At 55.1% G+C, this 13,786-nt stretch overlaps 1 protein-coding gene across 1 annotated transcript; it reads left to right on the forward strand.

Annotated features, from left to right (window-relative positions):
• Positions 1–2,027: 2,027 nt before the first annotated feature.
• LOC136994131 (olfactory receptor 14C36-like) lies at positions 2,028–2,930 on the forward strand (the record flags this gene model as incomplete). Its single annotated transcript, XM_067310380.1, has 1 exon — positions 2,028–2,930. A coding segment is annotated over exon 1 (903 nt), but the record flags the coding sequence as incomplete, so codon positions are not given.
• Positions 2,931–13,786: the final 10,856 nt, after the last annotated feature.

Genomic DNA, 13,786 nt, shown 5'->3' on the forward strand with positions numbered 1-13,786 from the left:
GGCTCTTCAGGGAGAAGCCCTGGGTGGAAGGAGCGACCCCGAGAAGGGCAGGTTCATCCCCCTGTTGAGAGGGTGCTGTGGGGGTGAGGGCTGCTCTCAGATCTCCTCACCCTCAGGATATTTCCAAGGGGCCTTTTCAAGACGACAGCCATGGCAGGGCTTCCCTCAAAGATAAGGACTTTTCCTGAGTCTCTGCTTTCAGTTTCCTACTGTTTGTGCATGGGAGGTGGAAGGCGAGGGGGAAGGAGCTGTGGGCTTTGGACAAGAGACTGATACTCCCAGACCATTACAGTGAGAGATGAGTCGTTCTGTGAGGGACCTCATAAAGTCCTTTCAGGCAGTGCTCTGCCTACAGAAAGCACCACCATCACCTTCTCTGGCCTCAGCGGCGTTTGTGTGACCTGCTCCCTAGCACCTGCAGACACAGAGATGCCCCTGGACAGTGCCCGGCTGCTGGGAGGTTTCTGCAGGGCAGAACTGAGTGCGCAGAGGGGGGGATGGGGTCTGTGAGCACTGACAGGGAAAAGAGATGGGACAGAGAAACAGCTCCCAGGAGAAAAAGCTCTGGGCAGTGGAGATATGATCAGAGAAAGAGAGGAAAGCAGAAACATAAATGCTGTGGGAAGGGGGATTTGGAAAACTCCCAGTCAGTCCCTGCAATGCAGACATCTTCCTCTAAGGAAGCCCCGCTGTGTCTCCTCTCGTGCCCAGCAGAGCTTCTGCCCTCAAGGCCACGGGGTCCAGGGCATGCTCCCCCTCCTCAGCAGCCTGAGCTCCAGCAGAGGAGGGGGGCATCTCTCCTGTGACGTGCCCATTTCCCAGCAGCGCATGACAAAGGGGCTGAGAGTGACTGTCCTGCGATGTCACTGTCTGAGAGGTGGTGTGCAGAGCTGGGTGAGGTGGAGGCTTTCCTAACTGCCCGTCCGGCTCTCCCTCCTTGCTTTCCCTTTGCTAGCAGGGTCATGGTATTGCTCCTGGTTTCCTCTCCTCTTGGGGCTGCTCTGCTTCTTGCTCTCCTGCTCTCTGGGGTTAAGGAGAGGGGTTCAGCTGCAGTTAAGGCATGGACCCCATGGGTCCTGCGTGGAGCTGTCTGCATGGCAGCAACATGCCCAGGGTCCCTTCCAACCTTCTAGGCAATGTGTTTCATCCAGTTGGGGAATGATCTGACTCTCTCTTAAGGCTGCCCACCCATCTTTAGAACTCTTGACTGTCTCGCTGGGGTGTCCTGCCAGGCTGCAAGCTGCCCTCCACAAGACCCCAGCTCTGCCACAGCATATTTGTGATATCTGAGAGTCTTTGTGCTGCTCATGCAAGTCAGAAACCTCATCACGTGCTCTGAAGAGCTCTCCATAGCACGCTCTCCATATCTACTCTGAGAGAGAAGAATGTGGAAATCTTCACTCAGGAACTACATTCCTCCACTCTCAGCTCAGTCCAGTTTCTTTCTTAGAGTAACTTGTGAGTGTGATTGTCCTTTAGCCGGGAGGGGTGCTAGCACAGGGCAGCGCGAAGAAGACTCGTGCACATTCTCCCTGCTGGAGAGGGAACTGGTGTGACTGATTCAGATACAGACACCTCTGTTCAGGAGGGCAAGGTTGGGGGAGATGAATTCCTCACAAGGGTCTTCTCTTCCAGACACAACTGGCAGGAGTGCTGTATTCAGCTCTCACAATGATAAATAGAGAGTGTTCCCACTGGGTCATTGGACCGAATGCCCTTCACTCAGCTCACGGTACCCGTCTCCAGGAATCTCCACCAAATACTCGGGGCAATATGACGCCTCCATTTACAACCGCAGCAGAGCAGGATTGACTCCTCTGGAAGCCACACCCAGAGGACCCTGCTCTGCACAGCACACTTAGCCAGCATAAACCAGAGATAAGAAAAAGGGACGGAACGAAGCTAGAGAAGAGAGGAAATGTGGAAGGTTCTATTAAGAATAGTTTGGGATTTGGCTGAGAGAAAACTCTTTTAACTTACAAATGCCTTTTCCTTTTTGGACAGTGCCCAAAGCTCAGAGGAAGCAAATGCCCAACAGCAGTTTGCTGAATGAGTTCCTCCTCCTGGCATTTGCAGACACACAGGAGCTGCAGCTCTTACACTTCTTGCTCTTCCTGGGCATCTACCTGGCTGCCCTCCTGGGCAATGGCCTCATCATCACAGCCGTAGCCTGTGACCACCGCCTCCACACCCCCATGTACTTCTTCCTCCTCAACCTCTCCCTCCTTGACCTTGGCGCCATCTCCACCACTGTCCCCAAATCCATGGCCAATTCCCTGAGCAACACCAGGGCCATTTCCTACTGGGGATGTGCTGCCCAAGTCTTTTTTCTTATCTTTTTCATTTTGGCTGAGTATTCTCTTCTCACTGTCATGGCCTACGATCGCTACGTGGCCATCTGCAAACCCCTGCACTATGGGGCCATCATGAGCAGCAGAGCTTGTGTCAAAATGGCAGCAGCTGCCTGGGCCAGTGGTTTTCTCTATGCTCTCCTGCACACTGCTAACACATTTCCAGTAAGATTCTGCCAAGGCAATGCCCTGAACCAGTTCTTCTGTGAAATCCCCCAGATCCTCAAGCTCTCCTGCTCAGACACCTACCTCAGGGAACTTGGGATGCTTGTGGTTAGTGTTTGTTTATCTTTTGGATGTTTCATCTTCATTGTGCTGTCCTACGTGCAGATCTTCACAGTTGTGCTGAGGATCCCCTCTGAGCAGGGCCGGCACAAAGCCTTCTCCATGTGCTTCCCTCACCTGACCGTGGTCTCCATGTTTATCAGCACTGCAGTGTTTGCCTACCTGAAGCCCTCTTCCATCTCGTCCCCAGCTCTGGATCTGCTGCTGGCCATTTTGTACTCGGTGGTGCCTCCAACAGTGAACCCCCTCATCTACAGCATGAGGAACAGGGAGCTCAGGGATGCACTGAAGAAACTGGTTCAACTGGTATTAGTGCAGCAGCAATGAGCTGCCCATCCCTCTTCACAAGTGGTTTCTAAGTACCTCAGACAACTCTTGTGCTTTGGGCATTCTCGCTGTGATCATCACGTTTGTGCAGAAGTGTTGGAATTCATCCCACTTGCTTACAGGCACAAACCCAGTCTGTCTGACCCAGAAGTCTTCTGTAAATGTGTCTATCACTGTGTCAGAGCTGGCCTCTCTCTAATAAAAGGGGATTTCCTCAGGGCAGTGCTTGAAGGTTGGGCTCTCCTTCGAAAGCTGGAGCCAAGAAGGTGCTCAAGGACTTTCTCCCTGAAAGGGCCTGTTGCTTTTCTGGGGATCTGCATTCAGCTCTCACTTGCGGGTGCCCAGTGCTCCTGAAGACGGTAAATGGTCAAGCGGTATGTGCCATATGACAAGGCTGGACACTGATGCCTGTCCTTCTCAAAGGGTGTATGGATCCATCAGGAGAGCATAGGGCATCTCCAAGGGCACCATGTGCCTCGGGGTGGGCAGCGAATGGAGCTTCACAAAATCCAGTGGATTCATCCAAAGAGAAAGGGCTAAACACATGAATGTCCAGGCCAGTGAGAGCTCTGCAATGCCACGAGAGGCGTTGGGGACCCAGGAGGCCCAGGGAAGGGAGCCTGGAGAGTGGTCCACGTCACCTTCAACGAAAAGCCATGGGCTTTATGTAGTGACAGACCTGAACACAGCCTGAGCCATTTGACATGCCCTGCAATTGCTCAGAGCATCGTCCAGGCCCACAGAGGCCTCAGCAGGGGGTTGGGGTCCATTCCAGCTTGGAGGCTGATGGGGCAGCTGACACACACACCCCTGCACCTCTCCCCCCCGCCCCAAGCTGTTGTGCCTGCACGGGGGGGCCGTGGCTGTGGTGTGAGTGCCCAGAGCTCTGCAGCACCCTGTTGTGGGCACTGCTGCGGGGCCACCGCCAGCCTGGGCTGCTCTGCTGGGTGGGCTGGGGAGAGGGCAGGGGAGGTGGGGAGAACCAGGGAGGACTGGGCTGGGCTGGGCTGGTAAGGGCGCAAGAGAAGGAAATGCCAATGTTAGCTCAGCTGTATGAACAGGCAGGGTGAGGACACACACTGGTGGGTTTGTGGTGCAGAGCCAGGGCTTGTGTCTGACCATTTGCTGATGATACAAACCTGGGAGGAGTAGCTCATACCCCAGAAGGCTGTGCTGCCATTCAGAAGGACCTGGACAGGCTGGAGAGGTGGGCGGAGAGGAACCTCATGAAGTTCAACAAAGGCAAGTGCAGAGTCCTGCACGTGGGGAGGAATAACCCCATGCAGCGGTATGGGTTGGGGGTTGACCTGCTGGAAAGCAGCTCTGCGGAGAAGGACCTGGGAGTGCTGGTGGACACCAAGTTAAGCATGAGGCAGCAATGTGCCCTTGTGGCCAAGAAGGCCAATGGTATCCTGAGGATCATCAGGAAGAATGTTGCCAGCAAGTTGAGGGAGGTGATTCTCCCCCTCTCCTCAGCCCTGCTGAGGCCACACCTGGAGTACTGCGTCCACTTCTGGGCTCCCCAGTACAAGAGAGACATGGAGCTCCTGGGGCGAGTCCAGCAGATGGGCTCCTAAGATGATGAAGGGACTGGAGCGTCTCTCTTATGAGGAAAGGCTGAGAGAGCTGGGCCTGTTTAGCCTGGAGAAGAGAAGGCTGAGAGGGGATCTTATCAATGTGTACAAGTATCTGAAGGGAGGGTGTCAAGAGGATGGAGCCAGACTCTTTTCAGGGGTGCCCAGAGACAGGACACGAGGCAACGGGCACAAACTGAAACACAGGAAGTTTCATCTGAACATGAGGAAAAACTTTTTCACTGTGAGGGTGACAGAGCACTGGAATAGTTGCCCAGAGAGGTTGTGGAGTCTCCTTCTCTGGAGGTATTCAAAACCCACCTGGACACGATCCTGTACAATGTGTTCTAGGTGACCCTGCTTGAGCAGGCAGGCTAAACTAGATGATCTCCAGAGGTCCCTTCCGACCTCAGCCATTCTGTGATTCTGTGATTCTGTGAGGGGAACCAAGACATGCTGGGCGCAGAAGAGAGGAGGCCGGTCTGTGCCCTTGGTTGCATGGACTGAGCAGGAAGGTGTCCCCCGGCATTCGTCACAGACCAGCCTCTCACATTGGTTGTTTCCAGCCCTGGCCGCACACCCCAGGTTTCTGGGTGTATTTTGCTGCGTGCCCAGCTCCGTCCTGCTGGGATCAGTGCTTGTATTGAGGGGAAGGGCCAACCCTGCCCTGCCAGCCCTCTCTCCCAGCCCAGCCCATGGCAAACCGCAGAGGATGGCTGTGTGCTAACCCCTACGTGGGACACGGCTGGGGCTGTGCAGGGCCCAGGCACTGGGGGAGGCTGCCAAAGCAGGAGAGCAGAGAGGGGACAGGGCACCGAGGGCTCTTGTGGGCACTGTGGGGGGGGGGGATGGTTCCCCAGCCCTGAACACACCTTGCCCTGTGCAGTGCCTGCCCAGCGGGGCCGTGGGGCCATGTGCAAGGCAGTGGGGCTGGACCAGTGCAAGGACAGGGCACAGATGGGAGCCCCGATGCTCCTCACCACTCCACTCCAAAGAGGAACTTGCAGGAGAGCTCTCCCAGCCCTGCCCCACGAGCTCTTGTGCCTGCTCCAGACATGCCAGAGCAGAGGCCGAGGACCAAGAGGTCCCTCCGGCAAAGCTGTGCCAGCCTCACGGAGGAGCCCTGAGCACCGAGACAGGCAGAGCGCCCTTCCTGTATGTCCCTGTCCTGCTGGGAGGGTGGCAGGGGCACCAGGGAAATGGCCCGCTTCTGCTTGCGTTCAGTGTGGGACTTTTGCATGTGAGGTGAACGTGACAGCTGCTACCCTGCAGAAACACCAGCTACAACCTCCTGCTGCAGCCCCCACTGCCCTCCTGCCCACGTCCCTGCTGACCTGGCCCCACTCCTCACTGCCCCAGCTCCTGTCCCCTCTCCACACGCTGCAGGGACCAGCAGTGCAGCAGGAGCTGGCACAGCCCCGTAGCCCCTGCCTGGCCCCTGGCCCTCCCCACCTCCTCCCAAAACATTGCATCCATCTTCAAGAAGGATAAGAAAGAGAACCGGGGAACGAGGGTTGCTCAGCATCACATCAGTCCCTGGGAAGCAAATCTTCCGAGAAGCTTGTTCCAGTCTCATGAAGGGATTGGTAAAAGCCAGCATGAAGCCATCGAGTCAAATTGTGTCTGACCAACCTGACTGCTTTCTGTGATGGGATGACCGGCTGTGTGGACCAGTACAGAGCATGTTGTACACCCTGAAATTTAGGAAGGCCTTTGACATTGTCTTCCCTAGCACCTTTGTAGCCAAACTGGGGAGATGGAGAATGGAGGAGTAAGCAATGGCATGTGGGGAAAACTAGCTGGAGACTGCCTGCCTCGAAGGGTGGAGAACAGTGGTACAAAGTCCAAGTGACTAATGGTTAGGAGTGACGTTCTTCAGAGGTCAATACTGGAGCCAATGCCATTTGTCTTTGCGAAAGACTAAGATGGTGGGATGGAGTGCACTCTCAGCCAGTTCATAAACGATACCCACCTGGGAGGAGTGGTTGACACGCTGGAGGGCAGGGCTGCTCAGCTGAGGGGCAGTGACAGCCTGGTGATAGGGGCTGAAAGGGACACGGGGAGTTCAAGCAAGTCCTGTCCCTGCGATGAAATAACCCCGTGCAGCAGGGCAAGCTGGGGCAGACTGGCTGGAGAGCAGCTTTGCAGGAAAGGATTGGGGTGTTCTGGTGCTCAGCAAGCTGACAAGAAGTCAACAGGGTGCTCCTGTAGCAAAGATGGCCACCGTTATCGTGGGTTTGTATCAGCAAGAGTACAGACAAATACAAGGGCAAGTGCAGTGGGACATATGAAATACCCTGGTGGCTGCAACCAAAAAGAAGCAAAAGAAAGGGCAGGCTACTACTGTACTGCCCTTAGCCTCCACTTCACCAGGATAATGTAGCCCAGGTCCCTCAGCTTCCCTCTACAGGTCATGTGCTGCAGGCAACAAGCACCATCTTGGCAGACCTCCTCTGCACCCTCTCCACATCCTCCCCATTCCTCCAGCACTGGGCATCCCACACTGGCACACATGATTCCAGATGTGGCCACGCCAGTGCTGAGTCAACGGGGGATAGTGACTGTCCTTGTCTGGGTGGGCAGACACTTCCTAATGCAGCCCCGTATGCAGCTGGCCTCATCTGTGGTGAGCACGCACCACAGGCTCATATGGCATCCCTCGTCATGTCCAGGCCCTTCTCCTCAGGGTCACTCCCCCAAGGCAGCACCTGCCACTTCCCCTTGCACAACTCCAGGAGCCTTCTGTTGGCCTCATCTCCAAGCTTCTCCAGCTCCCTCTCCACTCAAGCTCCTTTCTGTCAGCTCTGAATGTGTGCGTGCAGATGCCTCATGCCATCTTGCCAGGCCTCTCACAGGATAACAGCATGACGAACTGCAGGACACTACAGATAATAAAGGGGGTAGTATTTTAAAGGAAGTGCTGGCAATGGTGGAAATGAGCATGGCAACCATCTCGGAGAAGGCAAAGGAAGGCACAAAGGCAGCAAAAGCAGGGTCAGTGGGGACAGAGTAAACAGAGTTGGCTGATTGCATGGGAGGAGATCAGGGTGGTAAAGGAGAAGAGCTTGTAAGGTGGAAAAGAGGGGAAAAATGCAATAAAAGGTGAAGCAAATGAAAGCCCAGGGCTATGTGGGGGTACCTGCCAAGCAGCCCTGAATCTGAACTACTCTGACCAGAGCAGCACAAGACAGTAAGCGAAATGTTTTCCCTAAGGTCAACAAGAGAAGACCCGGGGTGGAAGGAAATGCCAAATGCTTCAGGCTGGAAGGGACCTCAGGTTGTCTCTAGCCCAACCTCCTTCTCACAGCAGGCTCAGCTATCAGCTCCAACCAGCTTGCTGAGGCCTTCAGTCATTTAGGTCTTGAAAACCTCTGAGGATGGAGGTGGCACAAACCCTCTGGGCAACCTGCCCCAGTGCTTCGCTGTTTGGATGAGTAAAACGTTGTCCCTTATCCCCAGCCTGAACCTCTCTTCTTTCAGCTCATGCCCACTGGGCCTCATCCTCCCATAGTGCACAACGGTGAAAAGCCTGGCTCCATCTTCTTGATGACCTCCTGGTAGGGATGGGCAGGCTGTTATTCGGTCTGCCCAAAGCCTCCTCTTCTCCACGCTGAACCAACCCAGCTCCCTCAGCCTCCCACAGTAACAAAGCTGACCTTACAAATGTGTGCCTAGGATGCTAAAGGCCCTCCCAATCCTTCTGGATTTTACTGGATCTGCAAAGGACCTTAGGCCTGTTAGGGTGTGCAATCACCCTCATGCCATGACTTTCTGCATGCATCACACTCATTGGGTGTCATGTTGTAATGAACTGGTGTTGTAGACCATGAGGAGGGCCCATTCTGGATAAGCGGTCCTTCATCATTAAGTCTTGATTCATTCTCTCATTCTCCTGCCATGAATCCCTGTAAAAACTGGTTCACTATGGGTGGCAACCTTGAGTTGGGAAGCTGCTCCGAGTCACTCCAAAAGCCTTCCCTTCTCCAGGCTGAACAAACTCGTTCCCTCAGCCTCCCCTCAGAGGACAAGTGCTCCAGCCCCCCATCACCTTGGGGACCTGCCACTGAAATCACTCAGAGTGATCAGTAGTGCTATTCTACAGGGCCCCCAAATGGATGCAGCTTCTAGATGTGCTCTAATGAGGCAGAGTAGAGGGGGATAATCACTTCCCTCCATCTCCTGCCTTTGTTCTGGTTCATGCAGGCCAGGATGCTGTCGCCTCCTTGGCTGCCAAGGAATGCTGCTGACTCACATTCAGCTCCCTGCCCACAAAATCTCCCAGGTGCTTTTCCGCTGAGCTGCTGCCCAGGCAGGGACTCCCCAGCCTGTATCGCTTCAGGGTGTTGGTCTATGCGAGGTGCAGGACGTGGCATTTGTCCTGCTTGAATTTCACAAAGATCCTGATAGCCCATTCCTCCTCCCTGCTGAGGTCCCTCCCAATGGCAGCCCTGAAGCAAGTGACTGCTCTGCCTGATGAGGTGTCATCTCAAATGTGATGAGAGTTGCCTCCTCCAGGTCACTGATGAACCTGTTAGACAGGTCAGGTGGCAGTAGAGACCCCTGCATACTCCACTTGTCAGCAGCTTCCAGGGAAAGAACGACCCATTCCTAAAAACCCTCTGAGCTCGATCCTGCAGCCAGCTTTTTAGCCATCTGGTTGTCTACCCAGCCTATCACAACGCCTTTCTTGTATACAAGAATATTGTGGGAGACAGTGTCAAACACTTTGCTTAAAATCATGGTAAGGGACCTCCACTACTCTCCGCTCCTCCACAGGACAGGTCTTTTATCACAGAAGGCAATCAGGTTGGTCAGGAATGATTTCCCTTCACTTAATCTATGTGGACTGTTCCGAGTCACCTTCTTCTCCTTCATGTGCCCAGAAAGGTGAGCCAAGATGAATCGCTCCATGACACACTCCACACTCAAGTGAGGCAGAATGGCCTGCAGCTCCCCGCATTGTCCCTGTGGCCTTTTTGGCAAATGGGCACAACATCTTCCTTTTTTTCATCATTGGCACCTCCCCCGATCTCCACAACCTTTCAAAGAAGAGCCTTTTTGTGACAGTGGTCAGCCCTCTCAATGTCCTGACACCCTCCAGAAACCTCCTGGACTGCTTGCACTCTGCTGTGACAGGGGCATGAAATTGCCTGCATAAGAAGCAGGCCCTGTGATCCACAGGCTTCCTCATGTTGATTCAAGGAGATGCATCCACCTCCTCAGCCTAACTGAGTGGTCTGAAAGTCATGCGCACCCACAAGCGCTCACTCAGCCCCTGGTCCATCCCAGACAAGACCTCCATACATCTGAGCTGCCCCTTCACACAAAGGGCATCTTCCTGCCTCATCTTCCACGACAATCTCTCCTGAGGAGCTTGTAGCCTGCCATCACAGCCCTCCAGTGGTGTGAGCGATTCCACCACATTTCCGTTATTCCAGCCATGTGGCAGCATTGTGAAAGCTTGTGCATCTCCACCTGCTCCTGCCTGTGCCCCAGGCTGAAGACATTTGCGTATATCTGGGCTGCAGAGCCGCAGCTATGGCACAGCTCCCTCTGCTTCCCTCCCTCAGCAGAAATATCATGGGATTGCTCTCCGGTACCCACCTGTACATGCTGCCCTTGTCCTTGCCCTTGGACTCTCTGGGCAAGGGGGTTTCTGATGCAGTTCAGACACTGACCCTGTGGGTCCTGCCATGCAGACGTGTCCTTGACACTGAGGTGCCCAAGCACCCCTCTAACGTGTGGGGCTCTGGGCAGTGCAGTGTTGTGGGCTGGGAATGAGCCAACTCTCTCTTCAGGACACCCCATCTTAGGACATTCCACTGTTTCCTTGGGATGTCCAGCTGGGCTGCACTCTGCCCTCCAGAAGGGCACAGATCCCCCATTGCATCTTGGTGTTATCTGGGTGCCCCATGGAGAAGCCACCTGGTTACTGAGGCCACGGAAATGGTGCTGGCAGGCTGCATGTGGGCAACTGGAATGAGTGCAAGGTGCTCCTGGTTAGAAGGGGAGTGCTGAGATGTCCCTCAGATGCTCAGGGAAAGGGTGCTGAGTTTGTTGATCTGCACATTGAGACTGGCTTCCTCTGCCCTTACTGGTGTCGTTTCTTTTTAGGGTAACATGAGTGCAATTGTCCTCCACCTCTGAGGTGCGAGCACAGGGCAGCTGGGAACAAGACACATGGGCAGACCAGCTCTCCTCACTCTGCACTAAAGCTACAGTGAATCCATTTGCCTTTCAGGAATCACAGCTGGTCACTCTGAGTGCAGTAGCAGTGCTGAGGATTTCTGTCTCCAAGAGTCCTCCTCGGGTGTGACGAGGGAACCTAAAACAAAACAAAACAAAACAAAACAAACAAATCCTTAAAACTCTTAATGAACTCCCATTGTTTAGAACTGGGAGTGAAGATGCTGAAAGCCCTTCTACATGAGCAGTGGATTCAATCTGATTCAAAAGGTGAATATAGAAGTTGAGTCACCCCTGCTCCCATGTATGCAGTGCTGTAGGTCAGGGCTGACTCCTCTGGAGCCCACGGGCAGAGGCCCCTGCTCCTCACAGCAACCTCAGCCATCACAGACCAGAGCTCCAGCCATGGAGCTCAATGACAGTCGTGCTGAGATGGCGAGAGGTAATGTGTGTGTGTTTGGGGCAGGTTATGAGAAAATTTTCCGCAGAGAAGTCTGTCCTAACTTGTCAATGACTCTTCTTCCTCAGACAGTTCCCTCAGCTGGGAGGGAGCAAGTGTCCAATAGCAGCTCCCTCAACGAGTTCCTCCTCCTGGCATTCACAGGCACATAGGAGCTGCAGCTCTTGTACTTTGTGCTCTTCCTGGGCATCTACCTGGCTGCCCTCCTGGGCAACGGCCTCATCATCACAGCCGTAGCCTGCGACCACCACCTCCACACCCCCATGTACTTCCTCCTCCTCAATCTCTCCCTCCTTGACCTTGGCTCCATCTCTATCACTGTCCCCAAATCCATGGCTAATTCCCTCTGGGACACCAGGGACATCTCCTCCTGGGGATGTGCTGCCCAGGTCTTTCTGCTTCTCTTCTTTTTCCCCCAGTGCAATGAGCAGAGTTTCCCTTTGCAGTGTCTTTCTTGGCACTGACACCAAGGAAGCTCAGGTGAGTACAGGCGGGGTGAGACGATGGGTCCTGTGTCCAGTAGGAGAGCTCAGCTTCCCTGGCCACAGCCAGGGCATGATCTCACACCCCTCTTCTATGAGGGTGGCAGCCAGGTGTCACCATGGGCTGGTCCCTTCACCACATGTGCTCCATCATTCACAGTGGAGTTGGAGTGGAGGGTGTGGATGCAGCAGAGCAGTCTGGATGTAGCCTGTGGGGACAGACCCTCTGCTCCTCAGGACCATCCCCCCCCACTACCACAGCCCACATTTCCTCACTGCAGCCTTTGCATGGGGGCTGCAGCCTTCCTGGAGACACATCTGCCAATGGTAGCAGGACTTTCTTTGTTCAGGGCTTCTTTTCCTCACTTCCACACTGGCCTGCTGTGCTCTGATGTTTGTATATGGCCTGAGCACTCTCGCAACGTGGTGGTGGTGCATTCCTGTGAGCACCAAGAGAACCAGGCATTGGGCACCTTTCTGCCAGCCCTGGCCTCCAGAATAACATTTCCATAATAAAACGAGCTCTGCCCTGTGACATGCCTGATCTCAGGCCTTTCTTCAAAGGTGGAGCCAAAAATACGCCCAAGGAACTGCACCACAAAAGGGCCTCTGCTCAGCTTGTGAACTCTGTGGGCTCCATAGGACGAGCTCAGAGTGGCAGAGTGATCTGTTCGGGAGCAAGGTCTGGATCCAGGGCTCATATCTTGGTGAGCAGTGCCAGTGGAGATGCAGGCAGAGAGGGAGGGGGATCTGCTGGACACAAGAGCAGGGGACACAGAGAGTGACTGAGAGTGACTGGCGTCATTGCGAGGCCTCCTCCACTTTGCTGGAGAGCTGCTCCCATTGTTCTTGGACCTGCCCTGACTTACGCTGTGACATGCCTGTGCCTGGCCCTGCACCTCTCAGGTGCTGACCTGACCCTTTCCCCGTCCTGCTGACCTGACTCCCCATCTCTGCCTCAGACCTGCCCCCTCACTACAGGCAAGAAAGCCTTGGCAAGGGAAGCTGGGATCCGAGCAGATCCCAGAGAAGGTTGTAGGTACAAAAGGTGACCGCATATCCCCACAGCAACTCTTGCCTGAAAGCCAAGTCAAAGGTGTAAGGAGGGCTTCAGATTTCAGCCCCTGCCCACGTAACACTGCACACGGACTCTTAGCTGAATGAAAAAGTGAGGGCAGCCACTTGGGGTCTGATTTGATGATGCATAGTTACGAGAGCGAGTGTTTCTGTATCCCAGGTCAAGTGTTTAAGCACCATTTGCCTCTGGTTCCTGCTACAAAGAGGATGTTGTCAGGAGCAGCAAGTGCCCTTGTCCAGCCCCACGCTCCCTCATCTCCTCTGCCTCTGAGCAGGTGTCTTGCTGCCTGGCTGGGGCTGGATCCCCGACATGAGGAGAGGTGGGGAAGGCCAGGGAGCTCCTGCCTGCAGAGCTGGTCCCCACGGTGCCAGGAGAGGGGCCAGGGGCTGGGAGGGATGGTGCTGCAGGCTGGTCAGGGGCAGAGGCGGGCAGGAATGCAGCAGGGGCCCCATGGAGGGGGCGCAGCCGGTGCTGCTGCAGCGCAGTGGCTGTCACCTTTGCCTCCCTCCCAAAAGTTCCCGCACGGCCCCCGGGCAGGAACAGGCTGTTCCCCCGTCCCTGTGCTGCCCTCCCATCAGCATGGGATATGCGAGGAAGGGCTTGGCCTGCCATGTCCTTGTGGCCAGCTCCCCAGGGCTGGCACAGCTTGGCCTGAGGCACCTCCAGCTCCTCGGCCTCTGCTCCAGCATGGCTGGCACAGGGATGAGAGCTCCTCGGGCAGGGCAGAGCAAGCCTGGCTGGGGCAGCATCAGGGGTAAGATGCAAAGGTCCTGGCTCTGTGCTGGGCTTTGGAAAACTCCCTCTGGCATCCCGAGAAGCTCCATCTGCCTCTTCCACCCTGCCCTCTGCTTCCCTCCCGCTGGACAAAGTGGAGCTCAGCATTGCCTGGGGACTCTCCTCTCCATGGGAAGCAGAGGGAGGACCTTCAGCAGCCCCACACTGCCTTTTCCACCCCCAGCCTTTGCACTTGCACGTGTGCCCACTTGCCTTCACCACTGGAAGCCCATGAAAATCCCAGCGCTCCTGCCCTCGAGCTGGCATCC

This window comes from Apteryx mantelli, chromosome 24 (genome assembly GCF_036417845.1).
Source record: "Apteryx mantelli isolate bAptMan1 chromosome 24, bAptMan1.hap1, whole genome shotgun sequence".
In the NCBI taxonomy this organism is placed as follows: domain Eukaryota; kingdom Metazoa; phylum Chordata; class Aves; order Apterygiformes; family Apterygidae; genus Apteryx; species Apteryx mantelli.